The 27,522-nt window shown below is 43.2% G+C and overlaps 1 protein-coding gene across 1 annotated transcript; it reads right to left on the reverse strand.

The window, feature by feature from the left end:
- On the reverse strand, nucleotides 1-26,914 carry LOC117458062 (spectrin beta chain, non-erythrocytic 4-like). The gene is given in 22 exon segments (XM_071205367.1): nucleotides 1-1,661; nucleotides 4,889-4,931; nucleotides 5,096-5,266; nucleotides 5,983-6,251; nucleotides 6,340-6,400; nucleotides 6,600-6,737; nucleotides 6,739-7,214; nucleotides 8,368-8,582; nucleotides 8,768-8,852; nucleotides 8,949-9,087; nucleotides 11,085-11,290; nucleotides 11,293-11,328; nucleotides 13,004-13,138; nucleotides 13,260-13,505; nucleotides 14,270-14,474; nucleotides 14,650-14,780; nucleotides 14,869-15,147; nucleotides 15,227-15,316; nucleotides 15,875-16,108; nucleotides 17,201-17,464; nucleotides 22,214-22,341; nucleotides 26,818-26,914. Coding segments are annotated over 22 exon segments (3,948 nt in total). The 3' UTR covers nucleotides 1-1,361.
- Between the last annotated feature and the right edge of the window lie 608 nt (nucleotides 26,915-27,522).

Below are 27,522 nucleotides of genomic sequence, written 5' to 3' on the forward strand. Positions count from 1 at the left end.
TGCCTTTGACGGAGAGATTCCAATCAGTTTGAACTTCAAATGAAGACACAGGGTACAGAGAGGCTTAACTCTCAGCGAACAGCTTCAGGGTTTTACAATTTTGGCCACCACCAACTCTGTGGTGATTGAACATTTCACAGCTGAAATCAGTACATTCTGTGGAAAAGAAATCGCAGTAATACAGTACAAACAGCAGAGGGGCCATTTGGCTTCTTAATTCATGTTACAGATCAAGGAGAGTCGCCTCTCTGGTCTCTCCCCTCAAGAAACAACCATTTTTCTTCTCATGCTTATTGTGGTTAGAAGACAAACATATGTTGTCAAACTCACCTCTGGATGTTCAGAAGTAGACAGTGACAGACAAATACATTTCCCTCCAGCCACATTAAATTATTGCAATTTCAATACTGCCCAACTTATTTCAAGAACATAAAAATAAAGGCAAGTTTGACAGTGCACTAATAGACTTTTTCATGCAATGTTCAGATTTTTGTCATGTATACAAAAGCATTGTGTCACATAGGCTTAGTATTACTTTGAGCATTGCCACTTTGAACACACCTTGGATTAGAATTTGATGGAAAGCTCTTTTCTTGACATGGATCGTTGTGGACAAACAATAACAATAATAATAATAATAAAAATAATAAACAAAAGCTGAAAATAACGGTAGAACTGTGTATTAATTGACACCAATGAAGTCAGGTGGGTAACACCAGCATTCCATTATATTAACATGATTCAAAGCTAGCAATGTGATGGGATTAAATGTCTTTATGATTAGTATACAGAATGTGGTCAAGTGTCTAAGGTGCACAACTGCATGGGGTAAGCTTACGTTTATGTGACAAATCATGGAGTTCACATTTGCAATTATTTCTTGTTTCCTTTTCCCTTTTAAAAAAAAGTGTATTGCTTCAAAAAACTTGTTTTTCTTTTTGATATTGTGAAACATATCATTCACCACTTCTCGGGTTTGTCTAGCTAGACAGAGCATTACATTATCAGTCAAAGATACATACAGAAAGATGCTGTGAATCCGAGAGATTAAACGATCAACGATGGGACGTGACAGTGATTTATACTTGGGACCACTTGTTGAAGTCTGTCTGTCTGTCTGGGCCGACCTGCTATCTACCAGCAGGTGGCACAATGCAAGCACTGATGTATTGCCTGGGTGAAGGGGAGGGGCTGAGAGATTAGTCTGTCACAGTAAAAATAGTCAGTCCAAGGACCCGGTGTGTTCCGCTCTGTGACTGAGGATCAGCAAACCTAGCTGCACATGCTCTCCATCCATCCCTCACACCCACCGCCTCCCACGCATCTCGTCAGTGAATAATGTTAAAACATAAAGGGGCTCCTCATTTGCTCTTTCCAGAAGTGCTGGAGCCCCCTGCCCCTCCCTCCATTTTGTCGGCGATTTCTGACGTGTCTAACTTCTCAGAGCCGTCCCCTTTCTCTGACCTCTCCTTCTCGGACCTCTCCTCCGCCTCGGCCAGCTCCGACCTCTCTGACCTGGCGTCGGCGTCCCCCTCCGACTTCTCCTTCCTCTCCGAGTGGTCGGGTTCCATGGACGAGGTTCCCGGCTTGTCCCACTTGCCCAGTTCCTCGTATTCAGATATACAGGTGGTGATGTTTGAAGTCCAAGCCTTCATGTCCTCCTTTAGAGAGCAGCAAATGACACACATTTTTATTATGTAATCATTCTCACTTCTGGTTATCATTTTATGTTTTGGGATTCACAAAGTGTCGTCAATACAGATCAACGTTTTTCTACATCATCGGGTTGAGTATCTTGCCCAAGGACACTGACATGTTGTCCACTGACCTTCGATTGGTGGACAACCACTCGACCTCATAACCCACAGCCACCGCCATGTGGTGTGCGATCGCAGGTTTTAATTGGTAGGGAAAGAACGGAGCTTGTTGTAGCTTGAGAGAATGCTATGACTAGTTCCCAAGGCCGGATTAGTGACACATATTTTACATTTTCATTCAATCTGGCATGTCAATGGCACACCTATTTGTCAAAAGCAGGGATGCAGCTACATAGTTCAACCAAAGTATAGGCCTAGCCTTCTGCCCTTTCAGTCAAAAATTACAAAACAAGGATACGATAAGAACTCAAGACAGTGTATGGCTCAAGAAGACCTAGGTAATACGCCACGCGTAGTAATACAGTTGAGCGCATACATAGGGAGACCTACACATAGACGGTTTATATTAATTTCACCCTATAGAAAAGCCGAGTTGAGTGAGTTTCATTTCAAACAATGTATGATGAGTGAGGTTTTTTTTCTCTTGTCACTGAGGGCCCTCTCTTGCTCAAGGGCCCCTGGGCACGTGCCCAGTGTGCCCATATGGTTAATCCGGCCTTGCTAGTTCCGAACCACATTGAGGACAACAGGTTCCATTACGGGGTATAAAGAGAAAATGTTCCCTGATATTTGAAAGAATATAGAGAATTAAAAAAAGAAAGGAAATTAAAAAGAGACAAACTAAAGCAATGTCTGACATTTATTTGCAGAAGGTAAAGATCACAGTGTGAGGAGACTGAACATCATGTTTTTGGTTCCAGTATTTTGGTGCAATGGAAGTATGTCAATGAATTCTGCTTCAATTGGTTTGTTCTAAATCTAATTCTACGTGCAGGTTTTTGTTGGGCAATAATAACCCTTCAACAGATAAGACGGTCGATCATTTATATGTTGTTATTGTCAGCAAATCTGTCTGTTTATAACACTTCCTAAAAGTGGGCCGACTCAGGCTTTCCGAGGGTCGGCAGATCAGCAGCCACACACGGGGAGATGGAGAGGAGAAGGGCTTTCTGGCATGTCGGACACCTTTGCGAGCACAGCATCACGTTATATGAAACCCAGCGTGGCTGAAGCAGGCAGTTGTGTCTGCCTCTGTCAGATGCTAACTTGTAAATGCTAACTATATTCTAGCAAATATGCACAGCTATCTTTACTCTCTTTACTCATCCATCTAGGACACGGTCAAGATATTAGACTTTTATACATTTGTGTCATAGCAAATGGACCTTTTGTATGTCTAAACAGCGCTCCGGTTGTTTCTGCTTCTCTCCTGGGGGACACGTTAAAGGATATGTTAGGGGTGAAACAAATATCTCAACTTGATCATTTGTAAGAAGCTGATGTTCTCATGACAGTACATCCTTTTTTAACGCAGCGATTACGCCAGCAAGATACTGAAACTCAGTATTCACAAGGCATTATATTCCAATCAAATGTCTCTGATTTAAAGTAATTTAGGTTTAACCAGTTTAACTTTATTTAGTAATGAGGAAGAAACAAGAATTCTGTTCTTCTGTTGGCGCCTGAAACGCAAAGACAGTACCTCACATTGGCGTCCTTTATCAGACCTGGAGGTTCTGAGGTTGTTATTTATTAACCGGTTTCATTTTGTGTTTTAATAAAATGTCACTCAGCAACACATTTAACTGTGACACAGCATTTTATTTCAATGTAGATTTGTATGCACCTCTGTCAAGATATACTTTTCTGTTAAAAAGGCCAATAAGCATTAGGAATAATAAATAAGCTACAGTGTGTGTGTTCATGGTGATAAAGGAACATGACACAGAGTGCAACAGTGTGGCTCACTGACAAAGGAGCTCGATGGCACCAATCATTAAGATACATCTGGCTTTGGTTTGGATACAGACACGTGCACAGGTACGGGCTAATGTTGCCCGGGCAACGGCCCGTTTGGCCTTTTTGGCTGACCTGCCCCTCTGGAGAGAGCGAGAGTTTCTTTTTCTGTTGTGGCCGAATCAACATGACAAGCCCACAATTAGGATTGTGGTGTCTCGCTGCGGGAAGCACACTTTGTCAGCGCTGTCATCTGCGCTGCGTTAAAGACCACCTCTAGTGTCGGATTTTGGAAACTTGATTTTGAGTTGTCTCATGGCAGTTAGGGTATAAGGGACAAACCAGGGGACTTGACTTCCTCTTGATACCGGCGGTTATTTACAAACAACCACCTAAATATAGCGTCTACTTGTTGTTATTGTGCTTCTGTCTTTCTGTGTCTTCTCATCTGTAAACTCCCTCAACGCGCCGCTCTCTCTTTTCTTGATCGCCCTCTCACGGGTGAACAGTTCAATGTCCCGCTTCATTGTAGGATTTCTGCCATGTCTCTACCACTTTAGTTTTGACCATCTCCGTTATTAAGTTATGGAATACTAAATAAATAAGTAATTAGATACCTTACCGTTACTGCGCTCATAAAGAATGATAAGAATAATGCGTATTGAACTGGTTAATTAATTAGTGAGTTTATTTAAGGTAATTAGTTAGAGGCCCTATTTCATCAGTATGTCTGGACTGCACAGCAGATGGTCAAACTACATTAGAACAGAGTTGTCCCCATTTTGTCTTTAATAGTTACTAACATTAGATATTTTGATGAGATATGGACCGCAAAACAAACATTTTCCCTGGTTTTCATTTTTAAAATCAAGTCACCGAATGCAATAGTCGCCTTAGCTTATTTTGTTAGGAGATGTGAATTACTGTTCAATTTAGTTGTAATTTTTTTTCGGGGGAGGCCCTTTTTCCAGTTTAGAGCAATAGCCCCTCCAAATGTCTGTGCACGTCCCTGTTTGGATACATACATCATTCTTGTTATTTTAATACATACGTGGTTTTGGTCTTTTCATTGGACTTCAACAAGATCACCAGACTCACTCTAACTTTACTGAACACATGTAAACAACCTTTATGTTCGGTATATTCCTTGATGTGTAGTTATCTCCTGTTGGCTCTCTTATGTGGAAAACACAAGGTCTATATTAAGAGACAAAACTGCATGATGTCCTGTTGTCTGCCCCTTTTAAACATGACTCAAATACAAATGTTCTTACCTCATCTTTTGCATGGAATGCAAAGTTGTTACCATCAGCCATTCTGCAGGAAAAATGAACAGGGATTATCACTTCCTCCATTCACTGAAATAATTGTTTTAAGGTTGAATAATACAAATAGTAATAACATTGTAAAGTTGTAAATATTCTGTGCTTTGATTTTAAAATTTGAAATGTGATATCATGATTTGTGTCACAATAACTTACTGAAGAATGAAGACATTTTTCTTCTTCTTGTATCCCATAGAAGGATCAAAGGTGCAGTTAGCCAGCTCCACAGGAGGCTCCTCGTTGTATGTCGTAGTCAGGTGCCTAGCATCCTTGTAGAAAAGCAGCTGTCCCTCTTTCAACACACAGTACACGTTCAGCCAGGATTTGCTGTGAAACGAAGATGACACATGTAACAGATATTAACAGATTACAATTGAATACATGTTCAGACATGATTTGGGCCAGTGGAAGGATTGACAAACACAATGTACAGGTTATTACAGAAGTACACTTTCCTTCACATTTTCCAAACACAATGATAGTGGGAGCAAAATTATCATTGAAATTCCCAGGCCTTTTTAAAAAGTGGTCAAGACGCCAGACAAAGCAGGCTTCTTTTTTATAGCAGACGACTGATCATTTGTCGGTTTGAATGTCCGCTGTTGATTAGCATAAACTACTTCCAACCGAGCTGCTCTCCAGCTAACTTGTTAAGGTTTCCAGCTGACTCATTTAAAATGATCATCTTGTAAAAGGGGTCTTAATACAATTAAATAATCCCACAAGTTAATGATTCATGTAGAAGATATCAAGATGTTGCAGTGTAGTTTTAATTGAATAAAAAACACTGTATGTCTTAGTTGTGAACAGCTTTTCTTTAACATAGCATTACTCCACAAATTACTCTGGATAGTTCATAATGCCCTCCATTGCCTGGAAGTAAAGCTCGGTGGCTGTAGGCTGTAAGCTAGCAAGCTGGACATGCTAACATTCCAATCACATGTTATATGCAGATACTTTTCTTATCTTCCTTACACCTGGGTAGACAGATCTCCAGACTCCATGACATGTCTACGTCTGATTGGTCTTGACATTGGTTATACCTGTTTGGGCTTCTCTGCTGAGCTTCGAGGTCAGATGATGAGGCCTTTTTGCGGTAGAGGAAGCCTTCGTTGTGGGCAGTGTGCGAAGGCGGCTGAGGTGTGGTTGGGGCCCCAGTAGCTGGAGCTGAGCGAGAACGCCGTGTCTCCTCAGGCTCTTTGGGACGAGGCCTCCTCCTCGGTTTGGGGCGGTCTCGGGCCCGAGGACGTCCATCAAAACGAGTCACCGGTGCTGAGAGGCTGCTTGCAGGGCGATAAGAATCTCCCCGTGCCTGAGGAAGGAAAAAGAAGAGAATGTCATATCAAGAAAAAAATCAAAACGAGCAACACTGTTTTGATGTACCGTGCAAGCTTACTCACAGATGCTGCCTCTCTCTCCTGGACTTGTTCAACAATCTCTGCCATGGTATTTCTCTTATCCCTGTAGTTACAACAGACACGTGTCACCCAAACACAATCATCATGTGACACTACACATCTGTAGGGTCATGCCACACAGTGTTGACTATGCAAATGTCTTAAGATCATCTGACTGTCACCACACTGAAGAAACGGAAACGTTGACTTTAATTCAAGTCAGTGTTGCAGTTTTTTCAGTGTCGCATGGCTCATTCACATACCCTGAGCGTTTGTCAGAACCGTCCTTAATAGAGCCCTCCAGGTCACTCGAGTCCTGCCTCTGGAGCCTCTGCTTGCCGCTGCCCTCCTGCTCGCTGGACGACTGCCTCTCCAGGCGCCTCCGGTAGCGCTCCTGACGCACAATCAGCGGCAAGCTCGTTCAGCCTAGCCTGGATCTCTTGTTCGCTGGAGGTCTGTCTACCCAACTTGTACTCCCGCTCTCGCCTCAGGTGGTCCATCTGAGGATCCGAGCGGCTGCCACGGGGATCCCTCTGGAGGCGGCCGTGGAGGAGCTCCAGCCCCGACTCTGGCCCCACCATGTCGGCCATTGGGATGTCCCCAAACTGTTCCCGCTGCGCCCTGCTGGCCTCTAGGAGGGGGTTTACAGCCTTGTGGATGTGGTTGATCCTGGGCTGCATGAAGTCAGCTTTCAGATGCTGCCATGCATATGCCATTTTAGGGTCCATGATGCCACCACTTTGCGCCAGGTAACTAGAACTGCCCAGACTTCCACTGCTGTAATTATTTTGTGCCAGAAAGCCTGAGCTACCCAATCCCCCACTGCTCTGGTAATTCTGCGCTAAGTATCCAGAACTCAACCATATTAGGCTGTTGTGCTAAATACCCCAGAACTCCCCATGTTAGGCTGTTGTGCCAAATACCCAGTGCTCCCCAAATTAGGCGGTTGTGCCAAATACCCAGAACTACCCATATTAGGCTGCTGCGCCAAATATCCCGTACTTCCTAAATTAGGCTGTGGTGCCAAATATCCTGTACTCCCTAGATTAGGCTGATGTCCCAAGTATCCAGAACTTCCCATATTTGGTGATTGAGCCAAATATCCAGAACTGCCCATATTCTGTTGAGGCAGATAGCCAGGGCTTCCCATACCCCCACTGCTTGGCTGCTGAGCTATGTTACCTGCATTCCCCAACCTCCCGCTGCCTAGATGGTTTGGCGTACCACCGACACACCCAGTAGTCAGTCCGTAGTATCCAGAGCTTTCCGCACTGCCAGCAGTTGGTAGATGGTTTATCCCAAGGTAAGTATCTGCTCCAGGATTCTGGGAAGTCAGTGCTGTGAAAGCGGATTCACTTCCACCTCCCGGCACCTGGTGGTTCATTCCAAGGTATGAGGAGCTTGCCAACTTCCCACTGCCCTGCTGTTCCAGTCCATGGTAGCCTGATCCATTTATAACTGGCTTGTAACTCGCTAGGGTTGAGGACAATCTCTGTGTCGCAGGGGAGGCTCCCAGATCCAGACTGGTCTGTAAGGGTTTGGGTTCTACATGACCTGTACCGTCTGCCTCAAGAAGATGAGGTAGCACTGATTGAGGGAACACTGGGAGTCAGACATGATATTGGGAACATCCTTCGGCTGGAGAGCGGGGTTGCCTTTTTCCTCCTCCTCTTTTCTTCTCAGCCTAAAGAGAGAGTTTAACTAAATAACTAATAGCTCTCCATAAATCCAATTCAAACTCAGATGGTCCAACAAAATGGGGGTACAAAAAGTTATCAGGAATGATTTGCTCAATTAAGAACAGTGTTATATGAGCTACTTAGCAATGTAGCATGATAAGCAGATGGGGTGCAGAGAACACAGTAAACCACATGCAGTCAACGTCCTGAGACAGATTTAAGCCCATCACGATGCATGCGCCCCATGCCTGCTAAAGCAAACATACGATCCCAAGGTCACATGTTCTCCCCGGTAGCAGCATTAAATAGTGACTTCACCAACTGATTACACATGTATCTACAGTCAGCTTACTGCGGAAAGCTGGCGGAGAGAGCTGAAGCGTTCTTTCCAGGTGGACAGCAAGCCTTGCGGAAAGGCCTCGTGGCGAAGGATGAGTTGCTCAACCTCGTCTGTTTGGGTCCGGGCTCCTCCTCCCTCGGGCTCCTTGGAGGTGATCAGCGGCTCCTTGGCCTTCAGCCAGGCTTCTGCCTTCACCGTCTCCTGGGCGAACTGGAAATGTTCCTGCCCTGGAGTTGACAGCAGATCAACTGCATGGTTACCACAACTCCAGTAGAAATCGTTTGCGCCACCATAGCAGATGTTTATATTACTATTAGTCAAGAACAATATTCTTCATACATTTGTCATGGAAAAAAGGACAAGGTAGAAAAGCGTTTATAGTTAGAGCCATATGATATAAGTGGTTACTCACTGCGCAGTAACTTCTCCTGGTGTTTGTCCCACTTCTCAATAAGATCCCTCTGCTTAGCCAGAAGACTGCCCAGCTTCTCTTGTATCTGTGGTAACAGACAGATTGCAGTCATATTCCTGCATCCTAACAAGTCATTGTATGGGTTTAATGTGTTCTTCTTTGTGCTGTTTGTCAGCCTGACCTCCTCGGATGCAGGGTTGCCTGCAGCTATGAGGATCTTGCCCAGATCGGCACACTGCTGTATGGTCTTGCTGCGGCCGTCTACTTTGGCTTTCAGCTCCTGATGTTGTCTCATCATCACCTCGAGAGCCGTCAGATCTCTGAGGACGGATAGAACAGATACATAAGGAGTCCACCAAAGAAACTCTTGGTTGTGTGAAATTCTGTCGACTCTTCAACCAATCCACTTATGGGAGAATAATAATGTACAGAATACTCTCAGTGATGGTAAGTGAAACCAAGCCACCTGTTCCGAAGAAATAGGCATTACACAAAATGGGTCAATACAATACAAATGTACAGTTGTTAAAGAAGCCTATTACTATAACAGCAGGGCGTGAATATATTTAACATTCTAACAAAATCCCAAAGCATATTCCAGTTCAAGTTGTAAGCCTTCTGGCTTCAGAGTGTTTTTATGTTATATGTGGTTTTTTTTCAAATTCATGTGACATGTGAACTGTAAGCAGTATACCAGTACACATACTGTAGTACAGTACTTGTGGTAAAATGATGAATGAGGCTGAATAATAATGACTTTGTCGACCCTGCCTTCTGGTATAGGTGGCCACAGATGTAGCCAACAACGCTCTTTGACAATAATTATCTTCATTTTACCATCACATTTCATAACAATGATAATAACAGCCTCCATGTGTTTTTGAGCATGTCTCCTTTATCTGTGATATTGGAGAGACATGGACAGGAAGTCTGGGTAGAGATCACTGTGGGTGACATGCAACACAGGCTGGATTTCCAACCTGAGACGGTTTGCTTGCATTATGTATTAGATCCATGTTAGTGATGTTATTTTCTTTGGCCAGAAAATTGATGGACATAAATGTTGATATTTAATTAACAAAGTGAAAAGTTATTAAGCAAAAACAAACAGACGTTAGCTTGTTCCAGCTTCACAAAGGCGAGTGGAGTTTATTGTAAAAAGAACAACTTTGTGTTTTAGATTGAAATAACTAAACAGAGATATCATCTGAAAACGTATCAATGGGAGAATATTGTTTACAACATGGGTTGGTTAAGGGATTGTAAAAGCAAATGGGTAGAATATAATCATAGATATATTTGGACCTCAGTGAGACGTCAAAGGCCTGGTCTTATTCAAAGCAAAGAGTGCTGAACATGTAATAGCTCTATGGGTAATGTTCTACTCAAGAGTGGGTTTCTGCAATTGAGTAGTGATTGGATCAGCTGTGTCTGCCCAGCTGGTCTTACAAGGCCAGCATCTCGGTGAGCTCTCACGGGCTCTCCTTTTGCATCCACTTTCAGAGTAAGGAACTGCAAAATGTAAGCACACCTTGAAACAACTTATGGGTTTGGAGTCAACTGGAAACTGAAATGTGGGTAGCTTCCTTAAATGTTTTTATGAAGGGGATCATTAGATAGTAATTTGTAGAAAACATGAATGTATGACAAGTGACATGTGTGACAGGTGATTTGTGGAATATTGTCTCAATTAAGCTATGAAATGGCTACAAACTACAATTTCCTAAAGCCGGGGGTTACGTCTTCAAATGTTGTCTTTGTCAAACTATCAAGCCAAAGACATTCAGTTGGCATTCACATAACACACATTCTGAAGCAGAACATCTTCACAACAGAAACTGGAACATCATGTTTGCTGTAAAAATGAAATGATGAACCAATTAGCCTTTTTGTTGATCCAATAATCTATTATTCGCCAAACATTAAAGAAAATGTGACACAAATTGTAATTGGACCTCTTTAAAAGACAGGCACATGCAATCTTTATCAGTGGCACGGTGAGAATGTAATGCATATGGTGATGTACATAAACAGCTGCTAATATTTGGTTTACACGACACAGCAGTAGTGATAACTGGGTCAAATGTATAGCCCTCAAACACATAATAATAATACCAGATGTCATCTGAAAAGTAGGTCAAGGTGGCACAGCAGCCCAATTCGACACTGCACGGAAATGAATTCTCTCTTTAGGGACTGCACAAAACCACAGGGACCTCCAGCTGAACCACAGAATGCAGCTCCTCAGCCAGCACAACACACTGTATACCAAGGGCTCAACACAGAAGAGTAAGCAGGTGTGCAGCAGGAGTCTTACCTGGGCTCATCCCATATAATCTGGCCCATGATGCCTTCCATCCACATGAGGTTTTCACGCACCACGGAGAAGAACTGCACCTTGTCTGTGACTGAGGTGACCTGCACACGGCTGGCCTCACAGGAGCTCAGCAGCTCCTTCCAGGCCTCCATCACTTCCAGCTCTTTGACCATGATGGCCTCCGCCTTTTCCCCAGCCGTAGATGGTCCCTCAGCTGGGCCGCGTTCTCCTGCAGCTGCCTCACCTGCAGAGAAAGGAAGAAGAGGCGTCATTACAGGAGAACACAGTCAGTGTAGAAGAGAGCTTGTAGAACTAAAATGATTGTATTAGTGTGTCTGATATTTTGTATTACTAGAGATGCTATCTCATCTACTTTTATAATGCTTTTACTTATTTATATTTAATCTTTTTTACCAGGGATGTGTACTTATTTGATTTGATTTATAATAGCTCATTTCCACCTGCAGTCCCTGGGCAGTACACACATAACAATCAACAAACACTTAAACATTACTAAAAGATCAAACTACGATGAAACAAATGTTGGCAGGACTGGTCGCTCACCATCCATTTGTTTTGCACCATGGGAGATAGAGAGAACGTCTGTGCACATTTGAAGTTCAGCTGAATGATCTTGAATAGCAATCAAACTTTTGAAAACAGAAGGAGATGTTGTTGTATTTTGACAGTATATTGCAATGATGCTGATTTAATGATTTATTATTAAAAAGTTATAAGGAATCTCAATGTGTTTCAGCACTCTGGCGCGTTTCCACTGCAGGCCTCGCTCGGTTTGGTTAGGCCTTATTAGGCCCGCTCACTTTATGCTGCGTTTCCATTACAGTTTAGGAACTGGGGCAGTTACTATAGTAACACAGTGTAGGCGGAGCCGTGACGTCATATTCAATGAGGGCCCCAGAATAACAACACAGCCGTTAGCTCTTAGCACTCAGAGCTCACAGCTCTTCATATCTGTTCAGAAACTAGACTAAAGTTAAACAAGTACAAACCACAGACTGCCTGTGTCATGGCGAATACAGTCGCTGGTTTATTTATGTATGTATAGGCCGTTGCTGTGAGTGTGGACTGTCGGAGCATATATAACGTTAGCTTAGCCAAGCTCCATTTAGAAAACACGCATTTTTAAAAGGGTTTTTCGCCTGCCGTCTGTCTGCAGACTTGTCAAAGCATTAATTCATGGTTTTTACTAACCGGTATCAGTGTGTTGTTACTTCGGCAACATTTTGAAACGTGTATTACAATTAAATCACGGTCAAATATGTTCATCTTGTTGTAGTTGAAGCCCCCTTGCCAGCGATTCTCTCTCTAGTTTAGCATACTCAGCCTGGTTGTTTCTGGCCCTAGAACCACGATTTAGTCGGGCCAGAAAAAAGGTGAAAAAGTAGCCCCAGGCAAAAACTAGGCCAAGTGGAAACGCAACCAAAAACGGGCTCGGCACGCTGAACGCGAGCTACCTGCTGCAGTGGAAACGCGCCATTACTTGCCTTAGACCAGCAGGTTATACAATATCAGATGATGTGATTGAATCATGAGGTACAAACATGTTTTCGATGCTTCTATTGCTAAACAATTCCTAAGATGTCTCAATTTGAAGATTTTATATATCAGTTGTCAACTTGTGTTTTTGATATGGCTTTTGAAAGTCAAGTTGGTATCTCAATCACTCCTAAACATCTCCCCATGTTAACGTTTTTGATAATTTGTCCATTATCCTTAAACTGTGAATATCTTATTATTAGTCAAATGTAATGTGTGTATGCTTGAGCCTACGTTTTGTAACAGTGTAAACGTGGGGACATGAAGGTTACAGGAACAGAGGATTTCTGGCCTGCCACCATGCCTTTGCTCGTGAGCAGGAGTACACTGCGTGACGTATGGTGTCAGAACTCATCACTCGCCTGTGCAACCAGCAGTTGAAGGGCATGCTCAAAGGAGTGCATGAGCCTCTGCAGGGTGGCTGGATTGGTGATGTTGGCTTGGCACGCCCTCACCTCTGGCAGCTGCTTCATCTTCCCCGCGATCTGAGCCAAGACCTACAACACAGGACAGTGTCATCATCACGAGCGCTTTAAAAATAGAAGCTGCATGTCACGGCCAGACTGTCTACCTCTGGAATGAAGAACACGGCACTCCTGATATTTGCTTTGACGGTACCTCTTTGCAGTCGGTGAAGAACTTGTGCAGCTGGTGCGAGGCGAGCAGCATCTGCCTGCGGGTCTCCATCAGCTCCAGCAGGTCGGCCCACGACTCGTTCAGCCCGTCCTTCCACTCGGCGATGGTGGCCGCGTCCGAGTGGCCGCAGTCGATCATCTCGTTCACCATTTTGTTGACATGCTCCATGCGCTGCTGCCCGATGCTGTTGGTTTCTGTGGCAAACTTGGTGAATCTCTCCTGAAGCACCTGGAACACACATAGAGCACACACACTACAAACACACTGATACAATGCATTAACTGAGGAAAGACCACCTCGGTTTGATATCATTGAATAGTCATTTGATACATGATTCCTTATTTTAAAGACTACACGATTAATGGTCTACTTAGGAGAGAGTTTCACACCCAGTTTATTCAAACAGAAACATGTGTGATCAAAATCATGAATACAAAAATATGTTCTACGTGTCTAACACTACATTTTAGTGATAGTCTTTTTATTTTATTTGTATTGAACAGTATTGTTTTTATTCATTCTGTGACGCCCTCTCGCAACAAAAGATATATTTGTGGTCTACCTGGAGCAGCAGTCCTTTAACATATCTTTTTTTAATGTTGTTTTTTTATATATAAAAATATATATAAAAGAATATTTGTATTTTCTAACTAAATCAAATAATGTTAAGATATTTCTGTTCTTCTGTGTATTTTAAAATAAGGGAAACAAAATGTGGTCCGGTCTAAATAAACCTGATTTCGTTCTTTTTGTACAGATGTTAAATTCAAAGCTTTTTAATAGCTGCTGAACAGGAACAGTGAGTTCTGACATGTTAAGAGTATTTGTACTGTTTACTAAACTGCTTTTACACTTGGTATTTCATTAAGTTTGAAAGGGTTATGATTAGGGTCAGATGTGAGACATGTCAAATAGCACTAGGTGTTCTCATCAATGAATCTTATCCTCAGTGTAATGTGTGCTGTTTGCTGTGGTGTAGTTGCTGGACTGACCGTGACGTCCTCCAGGTCGTGGCCCAGCTCGGTGGAACTGGCCACGGTCTCTCGCTCCGTGATCCACTTCTCCAGCTCCTCCACGTCCTTGTTGAGCTGATAGAGCCAGTACTGCTGCTCCAGCTTGTTCTTCCTGTGCTCCACCATGTCCTTCAGAGACACGTACAGCCGGTCTATGTGCGACTGCTGCTTGGTGAGCTGCTCACTGAAGAACGTTGAGAGGAAACAGAATGTTACAGCTACCAACAAGAGGCGCGTTGGCCATTTGACCCTAATGTTACCCAGCCTATACAGTAGATATAACATATGAAACTTTCCTCTTTTCCTGGGCTATGAGTGCTGCTTGGTGAGTGCACGTGAGACCCTGGGTCGGGCCACACCTTTCTGGGTGTCCCATTTCCATAAGAAGCTGGCATTGCTGGGTGAGCATGCCTACTGTCTCTGCATAGTTTTCCACCGTTTGCTCCAGAGCCAGGTGGCCCTTCAGCAGCTGCAGGGTGCTCGCCTCGTCCTGAAACATATCAAAACATATCAGGATACAGGATTCACTTTCACATGCATGCCAACATGCACCTGTTTGACTGACGGGCGGTCCGTACCGTTCCTTTTTCTTCATTGACCAGTTGGAGCTTCTGACCCGACAGCCAGGTCTCCACTTTAGCCGCGTCGCTGTAGTACTGCTGAGACAGCAGCATGGCGTCCAGCATCACACACCTCCTCTCGGCCTCCAGCTGCAACACCTCCCACAGCTGGCGCACATGCCCCGCCCCTTCACGGACACACTCCACCTCAGGGGTCCTCAGCGAAGCGATGATCCCCGCCCGGTCCAGAACCTCCTCCACACGAGCCCGCCGCCCTGTCAGCTCCCTTTGAAGGGTCTGAAGGACCAATCACAGATGAGTTCCCCCGACTGAGAGGTCATATCAGCAGACCGTAACCATGGTGATTGACACTCACCTGGTTCTTCTTCACATGCTGCTGTACACTCTGGAGGTTGTTCCCATAGTCCTTACAGGAGGCCAAGGGAAGCCTCTCCTGGATCCACAGCTTTCAAGCAAACACAGTCAGGACATTACGTTATTTAAGAAAGCTGATGCAATTAAGAAAGAAATTGAGCTATTTAAATATTCTACTTTAATATAATATACTAACGCAGGCGGAATTCTAAAACAGAACTAAAAACAGATTATAATATACACTGTTCAAATTGCACTCGTTCCAGCCCAAAACAGCCCACATGTCTCTCACTAAACAAAATAAGAAAAAAAAAACTTAAGTTAATTAGATTTCAAACTAAATAGCGATAGTACTTTTTACTGTTTTGTATAAATGTTAAGTTATTTGCTGGTCTTTGGAATACAGTTAATCAGTTAATGTTTACTATGCCTGCACCACATTGTTAAAGCCTTACAACATCTACACTAACCAGTAGCAGCTTATCGTAACCAGACAACATGCTGCTATATAGATATCATTCATACCAATCGGCAGCATTGAACTCAGCCTATTAGCCTATTCCACAACAGTCTCAGTTCCTCATTTGGGAAAATGAATCGCCCACACCGGGTGTAAATGGAAGAGGAAATATATGAAGTGTGCACTCACTATCTCATCCTCCAGGTCTTGGGCGACTTGATGCATCTCTTTGGAGGCCAGCAGGATGCGGCGTCTCTCCTTCAGCGGCTCGATGAGGCGGACGATGCGAGTCTCCACGACGCCTGACTGCTCGCCGGCCTCCCTGTCACCTGCCACCAGGCCTCGCTGGGGCAGGCAGACACCCTGCACGCTGCCCAGCTCTCCCACATCCTTGTAATAGTCCCCTATCTGAGACTCCATAGCCTGCAGCGGAGGGGAGGGGAAGGTCATGTTACAGCCAGCAGAGGGATGGACTAACACAGCACATCAGCTGTTTTCCTATCAGAACATTTCAGGCTTATGGATGGACTGCCTCCCTTTAAGGAAAAAGGCATATGTTGCATTTTTTATTCCACTGAACCTCATGTTTCAGAACACGCCACAAGAGCAGCCTGTCACACATGTCGGAGCCAGAGACTGTTTATGTAAAGGTCAGAGCTGAGGAACATTACATAAGCAGCAGTGAGCTGAAGTATGCAGTCTGGCTCTGTCAGAAGCATTGGTTACCTTCAGGCGGGTCAGAGACTTCTCATGGGCAAAGGTACTGTTGAGATATTATATCCTCTTCAATAATCTTCTAACCGAGTCACTAGTCAGAGGATGTAGACAAAGGCTGTTGTGTTCTTTTGGTTTGTTTTGAACTGAAGCCCAGGGGTGGAATGTAACTTAGTACTTTAAATGAAATACTATGTCGTGCTACTTTACTTCACCTTGGCGACCATGAATGTGAACCATATGATTCCATGTCCTATATCCACACCACCACCGCTAAGCTAAAGGCGGCTGACGTTCATCGTAATCATGTTAGGTAGTATAGTATGGTAAAAGCCTGGCAATGTTAACCCCTGATACAGTGAGTCCTTCTCTGCCCTACTTTAACGTGTTGCCTCAACTCCTGCACGGCACTCGTCATCAGGGGTGCTGAGGGTGTGTCCCGGGGAACCATTTCTATGGTGACTTACGGAGGAGAAAGCGGGGTGTATAGCGGCTAGCTGGGGAGTGCTTTTTATGGTTTGCTTTGATCAACTGAACAGAGAAACCATCTCACCTGAGGACCAAATATTGAGCATCGAACCTTGAGTATTTATTTATCTTTTTTACTTTCAGAGAGTTTCATTCATGTTTTTCTCTTTTCCAATGAATTGCTTTTTTCTGAATAACATCACTCTAGTTCTTTGGTTTGTGCTTTTGGACAAAGCACTGGATAAGGCTTAGGATACACATGTTAGAGGATGACCACGCATTTTAATCATTTGTGGCCACTTGTCAGAGACCCTGGAGAGCTTTGAGACTTGCCTGGAATTTCTGGAGCTGCTCATTGAAGGTGGGCAGATGGTGAGCCTGCTCCAGCTGGGGGGGCTGCTGCTCCAGGTGGGAGAGCTGGCTGTCCAGGTCCGAGAAGCTCTTCACCGCCGGCTCAGGCTTGTTGTTCTCAAAGAGCTGGCGAGCCTTGGCCTTGGTGGTGCTCTCCAGGTCGGACCAGCACTCTCTGATCTCCACCAGCTTCTGCTGGACCACCGACCGCAGCTCGGGCTTCTCCTGGATCAGTTCCTGACCCTCCTGGAGTTAGGAAATGAACTGATGTCAAAGCACTGATCAAAACACCAATCTAAGTCACTATGTATTTTCTATGTATCTGATTTAAAAAAGATACATGATATGTTGGACTGTGATTTCTTGGCTGAGTGGCTGTGCGCTCTCCCTCGACTCTAAAATGTCAGCTTCTGCTTGGAGCCACGGGTCCTATGGGCTGAGATGATTGTTGCTTCACTTGGTACCAGAAATCAGTGAACTGCATCCATTTTAGAATTCTAGCTCAAAGATCTCTAAATCAAAAAGTATTCATTTAAATCTAAAAAAAGGACATTTTTTAAATGAAAGCCCTATTGCAAATCTCACACACATATGAACACATGCCATTCTGATGAATGATCTTGTTTTATATTTATTATTTTATTGCATAAAGGCAATGTTGAAATAACATTTACTCGTGCTGAAATTGAGTGGCTAACTTCAGTTGTGTCCCTAACAGCTCGTCAGAGAGGCAGGTGTATGGAGCAACGTTTGGCTGACCTAAAGATCATGCTCGGTCATTTGAATAAACCGTCCTGTGCTCTTCTGCCCCGCCCCCTCTCCTACATCTAGGGCTAAATCATGACGTGATTTGTTGAGGAGATTCTGCTCAAGGCTTGTCAATGAAACTGCACTGAAAAAACTGAAACATTGACTTTAATTAAATGTATTTTGTCAACAGATTTTACACAACTGTATTAGCTTAGTTGAAAGCAATTATATTACGTTTTAATGCAAAATAGGTTCAAATTAATATTATTGGTTTCAACTAAACTAATACAGTTATGTGAAATCTGTTGAGACATTTAATTAAAGGCAACGTTTCAGTTTTTTCAGTGTGTCCTTCACGACTCTTTTCAGATTGGGTCTATTGGAAGATTATTTTAGAAATGTTTCTTTCACACATGATAGTCAATGATGTAATCATTATTTCCTTGTATCGTCACAACAATGGATTGTATCCTTTCTGTTGTGCTTCCCTCCTTTATCTCTCGCAGGGAGCTGGACCTGTATCCTATGGCTCTCATAATGCAGTGCTGCATTCCTCCTCTTGGCACAGGCTCTCTGCTTAACTGCTGCTAGCGCTCACTCGCTCTCAGCCTCTCCTATCTTTCCTCAGCCTCGCTCTGCCTCTCATAATGCAGAGCCAGCAGAAAGCAGGTCTCTCTCTCTCCTCTCTTGGCTTTACTGACACACAGTGAGGCAGAGGGAGAACAAATCAGAGAGGGGGTGGGTGGAGAGAGGAGAGGGGAGAGGCAGCGTAAAGGAAGAAGCAAAAGGAGAAAGAAGCAAAGGTTGGTGGAACAGGAGCGAGGCTGTGTGTGTGTGTGTGTGTGTGTGTGTGTGTGTGTGTGTGTGTGTGTGTGTGTGGTGTGTGTGTGTGTGTGTGGTGTGTGTGTGTGTGTGTGTGTGTGTGTGTGTGTGTGTGTGTGTGTGTTTGTGTGTGTGTGTTTGTGTGTGTGTGCTGGGCAGCCTGTGCGCGGTTGGATCCAAAGGGCATCTGTGAAGTGGATTTTCGAGGCGATCATGGCTGGCGATATTATAATGCCGAGCAAATAATAGATCATGTTATTATAGAAGCATCGTGTTGCCACATTCTGCAGGCTTTCTTGCAATGCTGATGCAGCAGAGTGTGAGGTGGGTGGAATAAAGGGCTTGGTGTATACCACTGGCACAAACAACAATGGATTCACTCCCACTGAACGCATACAAGTAACACTATGCAACTTATGCTTTTAACCATTCAGAGTCATAATGCTGCAAATAAGACCAAATGCAGCTTCAAGCCAACCCACAATGCAACACTAACACAGTGCATAGCGTGGTGCAGTGATGATGTATTTTTGTAGACCCGGAAGTTAGCGTCGCAAGTGCTCCCTTCATCAAAACCATGTGATCTCCACTCTGGATTTCGGTATATTGCAGAAAATAAAATATTTTGCAAACATACATTTATGATACTTGTGTTTTGTTCAGCAGGACAATCTCCGCATATCAAATATTACTTTGTCATTTTTGAAGCGCAAGTGCATTTGGCAGAAAAAAGAGCTAACGGTAGGCGACAAACGAAATATACTACGACCACATGGCAACGCATCAACAACGCTAAGCTACAGTTGGACTTGTGTCGGTGTGAAGACGTTTTGTACTTTATTTAGCAACCGCTGTATTTATGACACGTACAAGCTTTGGAAATTCACTAGTGGAACTTTCACTAACGTATTTTCTGCCAAGGGCTATGTGAGTAGCTTCAATGCTACGATACAGCGGAACATGGTTTTTAAAGGGAAAGAAGACGATGTTCATGTGAAAATAATGATTATGCCTAACAAACAAAGACCATGTAAGTTACGCTGCTTATTTAGCATCTAATGCCAAAGTGCTTATTATGTTGTGAACTTTCAAAAATATGTTAAACCAAAAGGCAAACTATAAATATCCCGTACATTTTTATAAAATGATCAAATAAAGTCAACATTTCACTGTGTTAACTGAGTTGTGTGCTGTTTCTTAAGCAGTTTTTTAACATGGCATGTTCAAATTCTGATAAATATAATCATTTTAATACGGATTCACAAGCAACCATTTCCTTTCATTATACCTATTTAATTCAATTTCCACCGGCTGAAGGTATATTTCTTCTTGTTGCCCACATTTATAAATCTCATTATGTAGTTCATTTATAGTGCAGTGCAAATATATTTCAAGCTGTGAACAGCTTTACACATTGCTGTTTTATAACATGATCATCACATGACTGGCTTTACTGTAACTGGCAGTGTTTCAAATCATCTGCCACTTTGAACATTTCCTTAGTCATGTATTTATATCATTCTTTAATTATGACTTGTATTCCTTTTTCCCCCTAAAGCAACTGCACCATCAGCCCAACATATTATTCTGCAGCTCTTTTGCTTGTATATGTCTGTCTGTGCAGTATCTTTTTTACTCTGTTTTACCTGCCCAAAATATTAATCGCCATTTAATAAAGTAGAATTGAAACGAATTGAATTAAAAATGAAGGTTTCACATTGAACTTAAATGGTGACGTTTGTATGGAACAGAATGTCCTAATCTAAAGCAAGCACAGATGTTTTTTTACCTTATTAAAACATATTGATTACATTTGTACCTTTGTCAATTTGTTTACTTCATTGACCAGGTCGATAATAGTCTAATAGAATAACCCATACACGACGACAGCCATACAGACACTAAGGAGCTGGTAGGAAGGTTTTAAAATGGAGTGTGGAACATTTGTCTCCCCCCTTTGGCAGAGAGAGAAATCACAATATGTCAAAACATCTTGCTTTACTATTTGATTGATTTTAAACAAACAATACTCCTTCATATTCACGCATTTCAGAAAATGGAACATTTATCACCATATTCACACGATAAATACATTTTGAAGTTTGTAAAGTTGGGATTACAACCGCCTCCTTCCCGACATCTCCCCGGTTCAATGAACGTCAGGCCCAGAGTAACACAGCAGGGGGGTTTACTCTCATTTTAAATAACAACCAAGTCTTGTCTTTCGGAATATGAACTTATTGTGAGCAAATCCAGGTGATAAAACAGCTTTGAAGCTTTTAGAATTTAAAGGTATAATGACAAGTGGCAAATGGAACAACTCAACGACACAGTCATCACAATACACACACACACGCGCGCACACACACACACACGCGCGCGCGCACACACACACACACACACACACACACACACACACACACACCACACACACACACACACACACACACACACACACACACACCATCTTCCTATCTAACACAATGGATGGATCCCCCATGGACAATAAGGTGCTGTTTTCACCAACAAAATAGGGGACCTTTTTGATTGTAAATTAGAAGGTGTGTTGTGGAACCCTTAAAATCACATGTGGATAGTCTGAGGCCCAGACTGCCTCTGCTGTATTTACTTATCTAAAAACGTGCAGAGACATGCAACTAAAGATATCTGCTTATTGGATGATATTTCTTCTATTTTAATATTGTCTATTTCCCCTGCTGTTGCTTGGATTGTCATGTGCCAAATGGCACTGGTCTATATAAGTTTCAATTATTTGTTTATGCCAATTCTGTTTAATTTAACACATTTTGATGAGCAAGCATGGGAATATTGGCATGCACAAGGACATGTAGCCTTCATGCACACTTGAGTGAACATTAGCCTGTGCTCAAAAGAGATAACCAGACGTGCACAAGTTAGACTTAAATTGTATATTGATGACCATTCGTGGAATGGACGCCGACTGCGCTCTGTGGGTGCACATAAGCATTTGCTCAAAAATACAAAGTTAAAGTATATCGGCAAAGTCAACATGTTCCTTACATTTTTTCATTGATAGGCGTGCACGTGGGAATTGATGTGCATGTGTATATGAGAGTGCCCCATACTAGTACTTCTTAAAGCCAAGATACCATCAAAGTGGGCTAACAACATTTCTTAATCCTATATCACTTTGATTCCCAAACTGTTGTACATCACTGAGGGTAAGACACTTTAGCTAGGTGGTACACAAGACCCCACTGAAAGGCCTTACAGCTGCCCTTTGACCGGTCCAGGTCCTAAACTAAAGACCAACAAAAGGGGTCATATTATATAATACCTTAAGGCAGCGTGTCTCAAATGGGTCGCGAATGGACGCGATGAACAGGAGATTTCTTCTTTTTTTTAAAAATATATTTTTTGGACCTCAGGCCGGAATCGAACCTGGGTCCTCGGGGGCGGTAGTGGACTGTTACAGCCGGAGACTCGCAACAGTGGGTGTTTGCGGCGGCGGATGCGGTACCGGCGGATGCGGTACCGGCGCTGTGAAAGTCTTGTTCTTTTAGTAAACACTGAAAACGGGTCCCACAGACCCAAACAGCACACAAAGGTTCAAGGTAAGCATATAATAATGTTAAAATGTGCTAAATATATACACTGCAAAAAACAAAAAAAAGAGGAGTAAAAGTAGCTCAGGACTTGTTTTATTTTTTGAAAGTAGCCCTCATCCTAAAAAAGTTGGAGACCCCTGATATAGAACGATACATTTGACAATTTTAAGCTTGGCCTACCATTTTATTGGAGCGACGCGGAACCGGTGGGGCTTGAAAAGGCCCGCCTGCTCAAAGCGGTGAATGGGGAAAAGTGTGAGAACCACTGCCTTAAGGACTGAAGGTCTATAGACTCTATACAGTATATGTGTTACTGAGTTCCCATCCACTACCATGACAACCTTTCCACCAATGGTATTTGGTGTTTAGTGTGTGCTAAGGACAAGCGGCAGTGCATGTGTGAGGTCATTTGGATCACTGATTCTGTAGGAAACTGCAACAACCCAGTCCATCTGCACTGAGACCCCGGTCTGTATCAACACAATTCCATTCAAAGAAACAAGAACATAACAATATTGCTCTCATTACAAACCAAATGTACCGGCGAAATACGATTCACCGTATTCAAAGAGCATTGATTAGATTAGAATCTTTAATGACCACACAGCCAGGCTGGTGGAATGCGTGTTCAGAGTATTACAGCTTGTTCCATACAATAAACAGACAATAAACAGACAATAAAAAGTACAACACACAGCACAGGGCAAAGACATACATCAAGACATATCCTTCTTATTCTATGAGAATGCTACCCAATACACAGCCAGAGAGGTCGAGTGGGTTAATGTACCCTCAAGGTAGCTCAGGGAGATGCCTGTTTCCGGGCCCATAGCTTCCTGAACATATGTCCCCCTGAACATTACAGTTAAAGGGGCCCTATTTTCCACATGTTCAGGTTAGTATTCTGTGCCTCACTGGGACATGTCTCCATGCTTTCATGTTCAAAAAGCTCTTCATTCTTCTCATACCGCTGTGCTGCAGCACCTCTTTTCACCCTCTGTCTGAAACCAGAGCCCAGTCTGCTCTGATTGGCTAGCCTGTATATTGTCTGAACCGTTTAGAAACCTCTGCGATAGGAAATATAATTTAATTCATTACGGCAATTTAACTGCAAAATTGGCAGTTAAATAATCCGTTACACATATGAGCCAATAAGACGAAACATGCTTGGCAGTGGGTTATGAGCTCACACTAGAACAGCATGAACGCTTTGATAACAACACACTTAACACCATTTCAGTGTGATATTATTATGGCAATAAATTACAGGAGAAATTCATTTATTCATTTTATACCAATCAAAATAATCGTTAGTTGAAGAATAAACTCGATAACCCTGTAATCATATGTAGTCTGGGTGCTTAAAATAGTCCAGAACAGACGGTAAAGTTACGAGAGTTTACATCTCTTTCACAGAACACATGTTCACGCTTTGTGTTGGTGACATTAAATAGAGCATGCTCATTTTCAGGTTTGCATTTAGTACCTCCACTGTGACATTGTTGTTCTCACTGTAACATGTCAACATGTCTTCAGTAAAATAACGTTTTCTGAGAGATGCCTTTTATAGTTTTTTTTCTATTGTATTTTTGATCATGACATGTATTGACAACGAACATATATTGACAAATATGCCAAATACATTTATTAAGTGAAATAAAGTCATCATGTCTTGGTAGAATTCTACCTGCCAAAAACAAAGTAGAAGGTAAAGAGTAATGTATCATTTTAAATGTTTTTGTTATTCCTCCCCTTGACCCCTACCTGATTGGGGCCTGGATGATCCCAATCATTGTTAAATGTATTAGGTACCAGCTCCGAGACAGACATCTAAGGGATATAGTGCCAATATGTTAATATACAAATAGTGTGTGTTCATTAGTCTGTCACTAAACTATGTGCTCCAGCTGGCTCATGTTTTTCTCTGTGTGCTGATCCCGGAGCCTAAGGCTTGGCACAAGGTCAGCTGTGAGTCCTCTCACTGTAACAGAGAAGCTCCCACAGACCCTCCCTCCACACACCAGGCGGCATGCACCTGTGTGCGAGGCGTCATGTGCTGAGTAAGTACTGAGAGAACAGAGGAGAGCGGCCGAGGCAGGAACCCTTCCAAAAGGACGCAGAGTTCTTCTGTCTCTCAGGTAGCGGCCGAGAGAGACAGGGGAGACTGAGTGATGGTAGCAGGGCTATGGAGACATGAGGGTATATGTAACCGTCTGCACTGAGCTACAACGAGAGAGAGAACACTCCTATGGAGCAGCCATCTTCTGCACTCAGTGTGAATCCTTTGGCACGGTTATACACATTTTGCTGATGATTCAGAAGTACGGTCTCCTGTTTCAGTCCGCTTTCATTTCAAGCTGAGATGTCATCCTAGCTCGAGGACCTCTACATGTCATGTGATCATTACTGGTGTGATAGACAGAACATTAACTGATTATTATTTCAAAAAAAGAGTCAAATGTATTTTACATGAACTGGTTGTGTGGACGCCAACCATTCAATACAACTGTCAATGGTCCCACTCCGCTCCAGGAGCTTTGTTGCCTTTTGTACCCTAACCCAAGTCATGTGTTCTTCTAAGACCCAAATCTATTCAGTTACAATGATACAAAATACAAAACAAAAAAACCGGAGAAAAGCAGATCACTGCATTTAAAAGCTAGAACTAGAGATTGGTTACATTTTTTGCTTGAAAATGGGCGAAGCCTAAACAATTCAGCGATAATCAAAACATTGCAGCTTACTCTTCTGTCAATTGAGTAATCAATAAATGCCTGAATCCTTTTTTGGTTTGATTCCAACCTGGCAGTATTTTACAAACATGGCCGCACCGCTTCAGGGGACTACACCTCGGAACCAGGAGACCTTCTACCACGACAAACCTCGAAATACATTTCACACATGGACAACCCACATGGTTAGTGAGGATTTCCTCAGTAGGTGATGTATTGGGCTTGCCTTCATAGGCCATGGTGATAATTAGTTACACTGCTATCTAATGCATATTTAATAATAGGCCTAGTGTGTATACTACAAGGAATGTTTAAAAAATCTATACAGTCTAATGAATTTCTTAATGTACTCAATACAAAAATTAATAATTAAAACACTTGGAAATGTCAACAAAACCTCTCGGTATTGTTAGAGATGTAATACAATTTCAACAAGGTCAAAGTCTGATAACTCTCCCCCACAGCCATCCCATCATTCAGCATGTTCTTCTATCGTTTGTCCATGAACCTCTAGTCAGGTATTTTAGTCACAGTGGTTGCCATAGCGGTAGAGCCTCCTTTACATGTAGGTTTTCAGCACAAGTAAGAAAAACATTGCTGACAGGACACACTTTACACAAATCATTCTTTGTGATTGTGATTTTTAAAATAAGAAATAGCAGAATGATGAGATTAGAAAACAGGTTGGAGGTGTTTTATGTCTTATGCTTGGAGCTGAATGCAACAGAGCAGTCCTAATCTAAATCCCCATGTATACCTCTGATATCTCATCAATCTGAATCAATTATTTAAACAGCACACACCTTAGATCAGCAATTCTGTATGAATAGTTAGAGGCAAAGGTTTTCTAAGAATGTCACCATGTGCTGGACATAACAGTTAAATCACACATTATTACACATGTTTCTACGTTAAGAAACATTTGGGTTTTTGAAAATATGTGTACAAATTAAATTAAAAAATGTTTCCCTACATGACCTCCTCATCAGGAATTCACACGTGACTGAAATATTAAACACATTTTTCGGAAAAGAATAGCAACAGTATATGTGTGGTGTAAATTGGCCAGATGCAACATGCATTAGAAGAAATGGAGTCTCATTGACTAATTCATATCTCACCTCAGCTTCACTGAGGCAGAGGGCATGGAGAAACATTCTGGTTGGATGGAATGGTGCTCTGTCTTGGAAGCAAAGCATGTTGGGAATCTGGGGCAATAAAATCCAACGTGAGAATGTGTTCATGATGTGAACTGCCTTTACGTATGTCCCTAACAGATGCCATGTGTACATACATGGGGAAAGGAGGAATCTGCTATCCATGCATGCCTTTCCTGCTGCAACGATTCCAGTGTCCTCTACAGTATAGATTGACTGTAACCTCCATAACTGAGCAATGGAAACCATGTGGCCTAACGTCTGTGCAGAGAGAGCAAAGCTCCACAGGGGATCCTGCCACCTGTGCACCTGAAACACACCGCCACTATAGCAATATAACCTTGAGAATGTAATTCAGGATGTAATTCAGGATGTCCCCGAGCTGAGTGATGACATCTCTCCCACTTTTCCCTATATATATATATACTACTGCCAGGACACCCCACTGTTACTCATTGCCCCCCCCCCCTCCTCACAGACTCACCTGCCTATCTGACCTCCCCGTCCCTCCATCCTTCCATCATGGTGCCCTGATCACCTCTACTCACCTGTTTCTATCTTGGCGATCCATTCCTTATTGCGGGCCAGTTCCGCCATAAAGGCCTGGTGCTTCAGGCCACTTCCTGTGAAGCTTTTGAGCCTCATCCCGCGCCGTGTCTCGGGCCATAGCATCTTCTCTTCCACCCGCTCTGTCCCAATCACTCAGCTAGGGGAGACAAAAATAGCCACCATCAGGAGTCCAACGCTCGAGCCAGCCCTTCTTCCCCCCCTTTCCCACAGGACGTCCTGCCTGCCTCCAGTACGCAAAGAGCCCCCCGCTCTGCTCTGCAGGGGCCTGGCTACCTGTGGCTATCACCACCCACCCCAACCCCCACCAGACCACCCTTTTCTGTAGAGGAAAAAAAAAATCAAGATAAGCACCCCAGCAGCAGTGGTAGCAAGTGAAGCACTCAAGCCCTTCCTTTGGGTTGCCCCTGGGTCCTCATGCCCTACTGCTTCATGGTCTTGCGGTCCTGATGCTGCAGTGCCTGCTAGCCAGTCTCAGAGAAGGCAAAAACAACCAGCGAAATAGAGGAAATGCGCCAATGACAACACCGGTACAGAATGACACACACTGACTCCAAGATTCTTCTCGGGTCGTGGGTTATCTTCGAGCTACAAATGACGATTACAATCCAGCTATCAGTGAAGGTGTAGATGTAGCATAGCCACAGAAGAATCTTTCAGCCGGGGCAAAACCTGACCATCACACC

The sequence above is a fragment of the Pseudochaenichthys georgianus genome, chromosome 14, assembly GCF_902827115.2.
Source record: "Pseudochaenichthys georgianus chromosome 14, fPseGeo1.2, whole genome shotgun sequence".
Lineage (NCBI taxonomy): Eukaryota > Metazoa > Chordata > Actinopteri > Perciformes > Channichthyidae > Pseudochaenichthys > Pseudochaenichthys georgianus.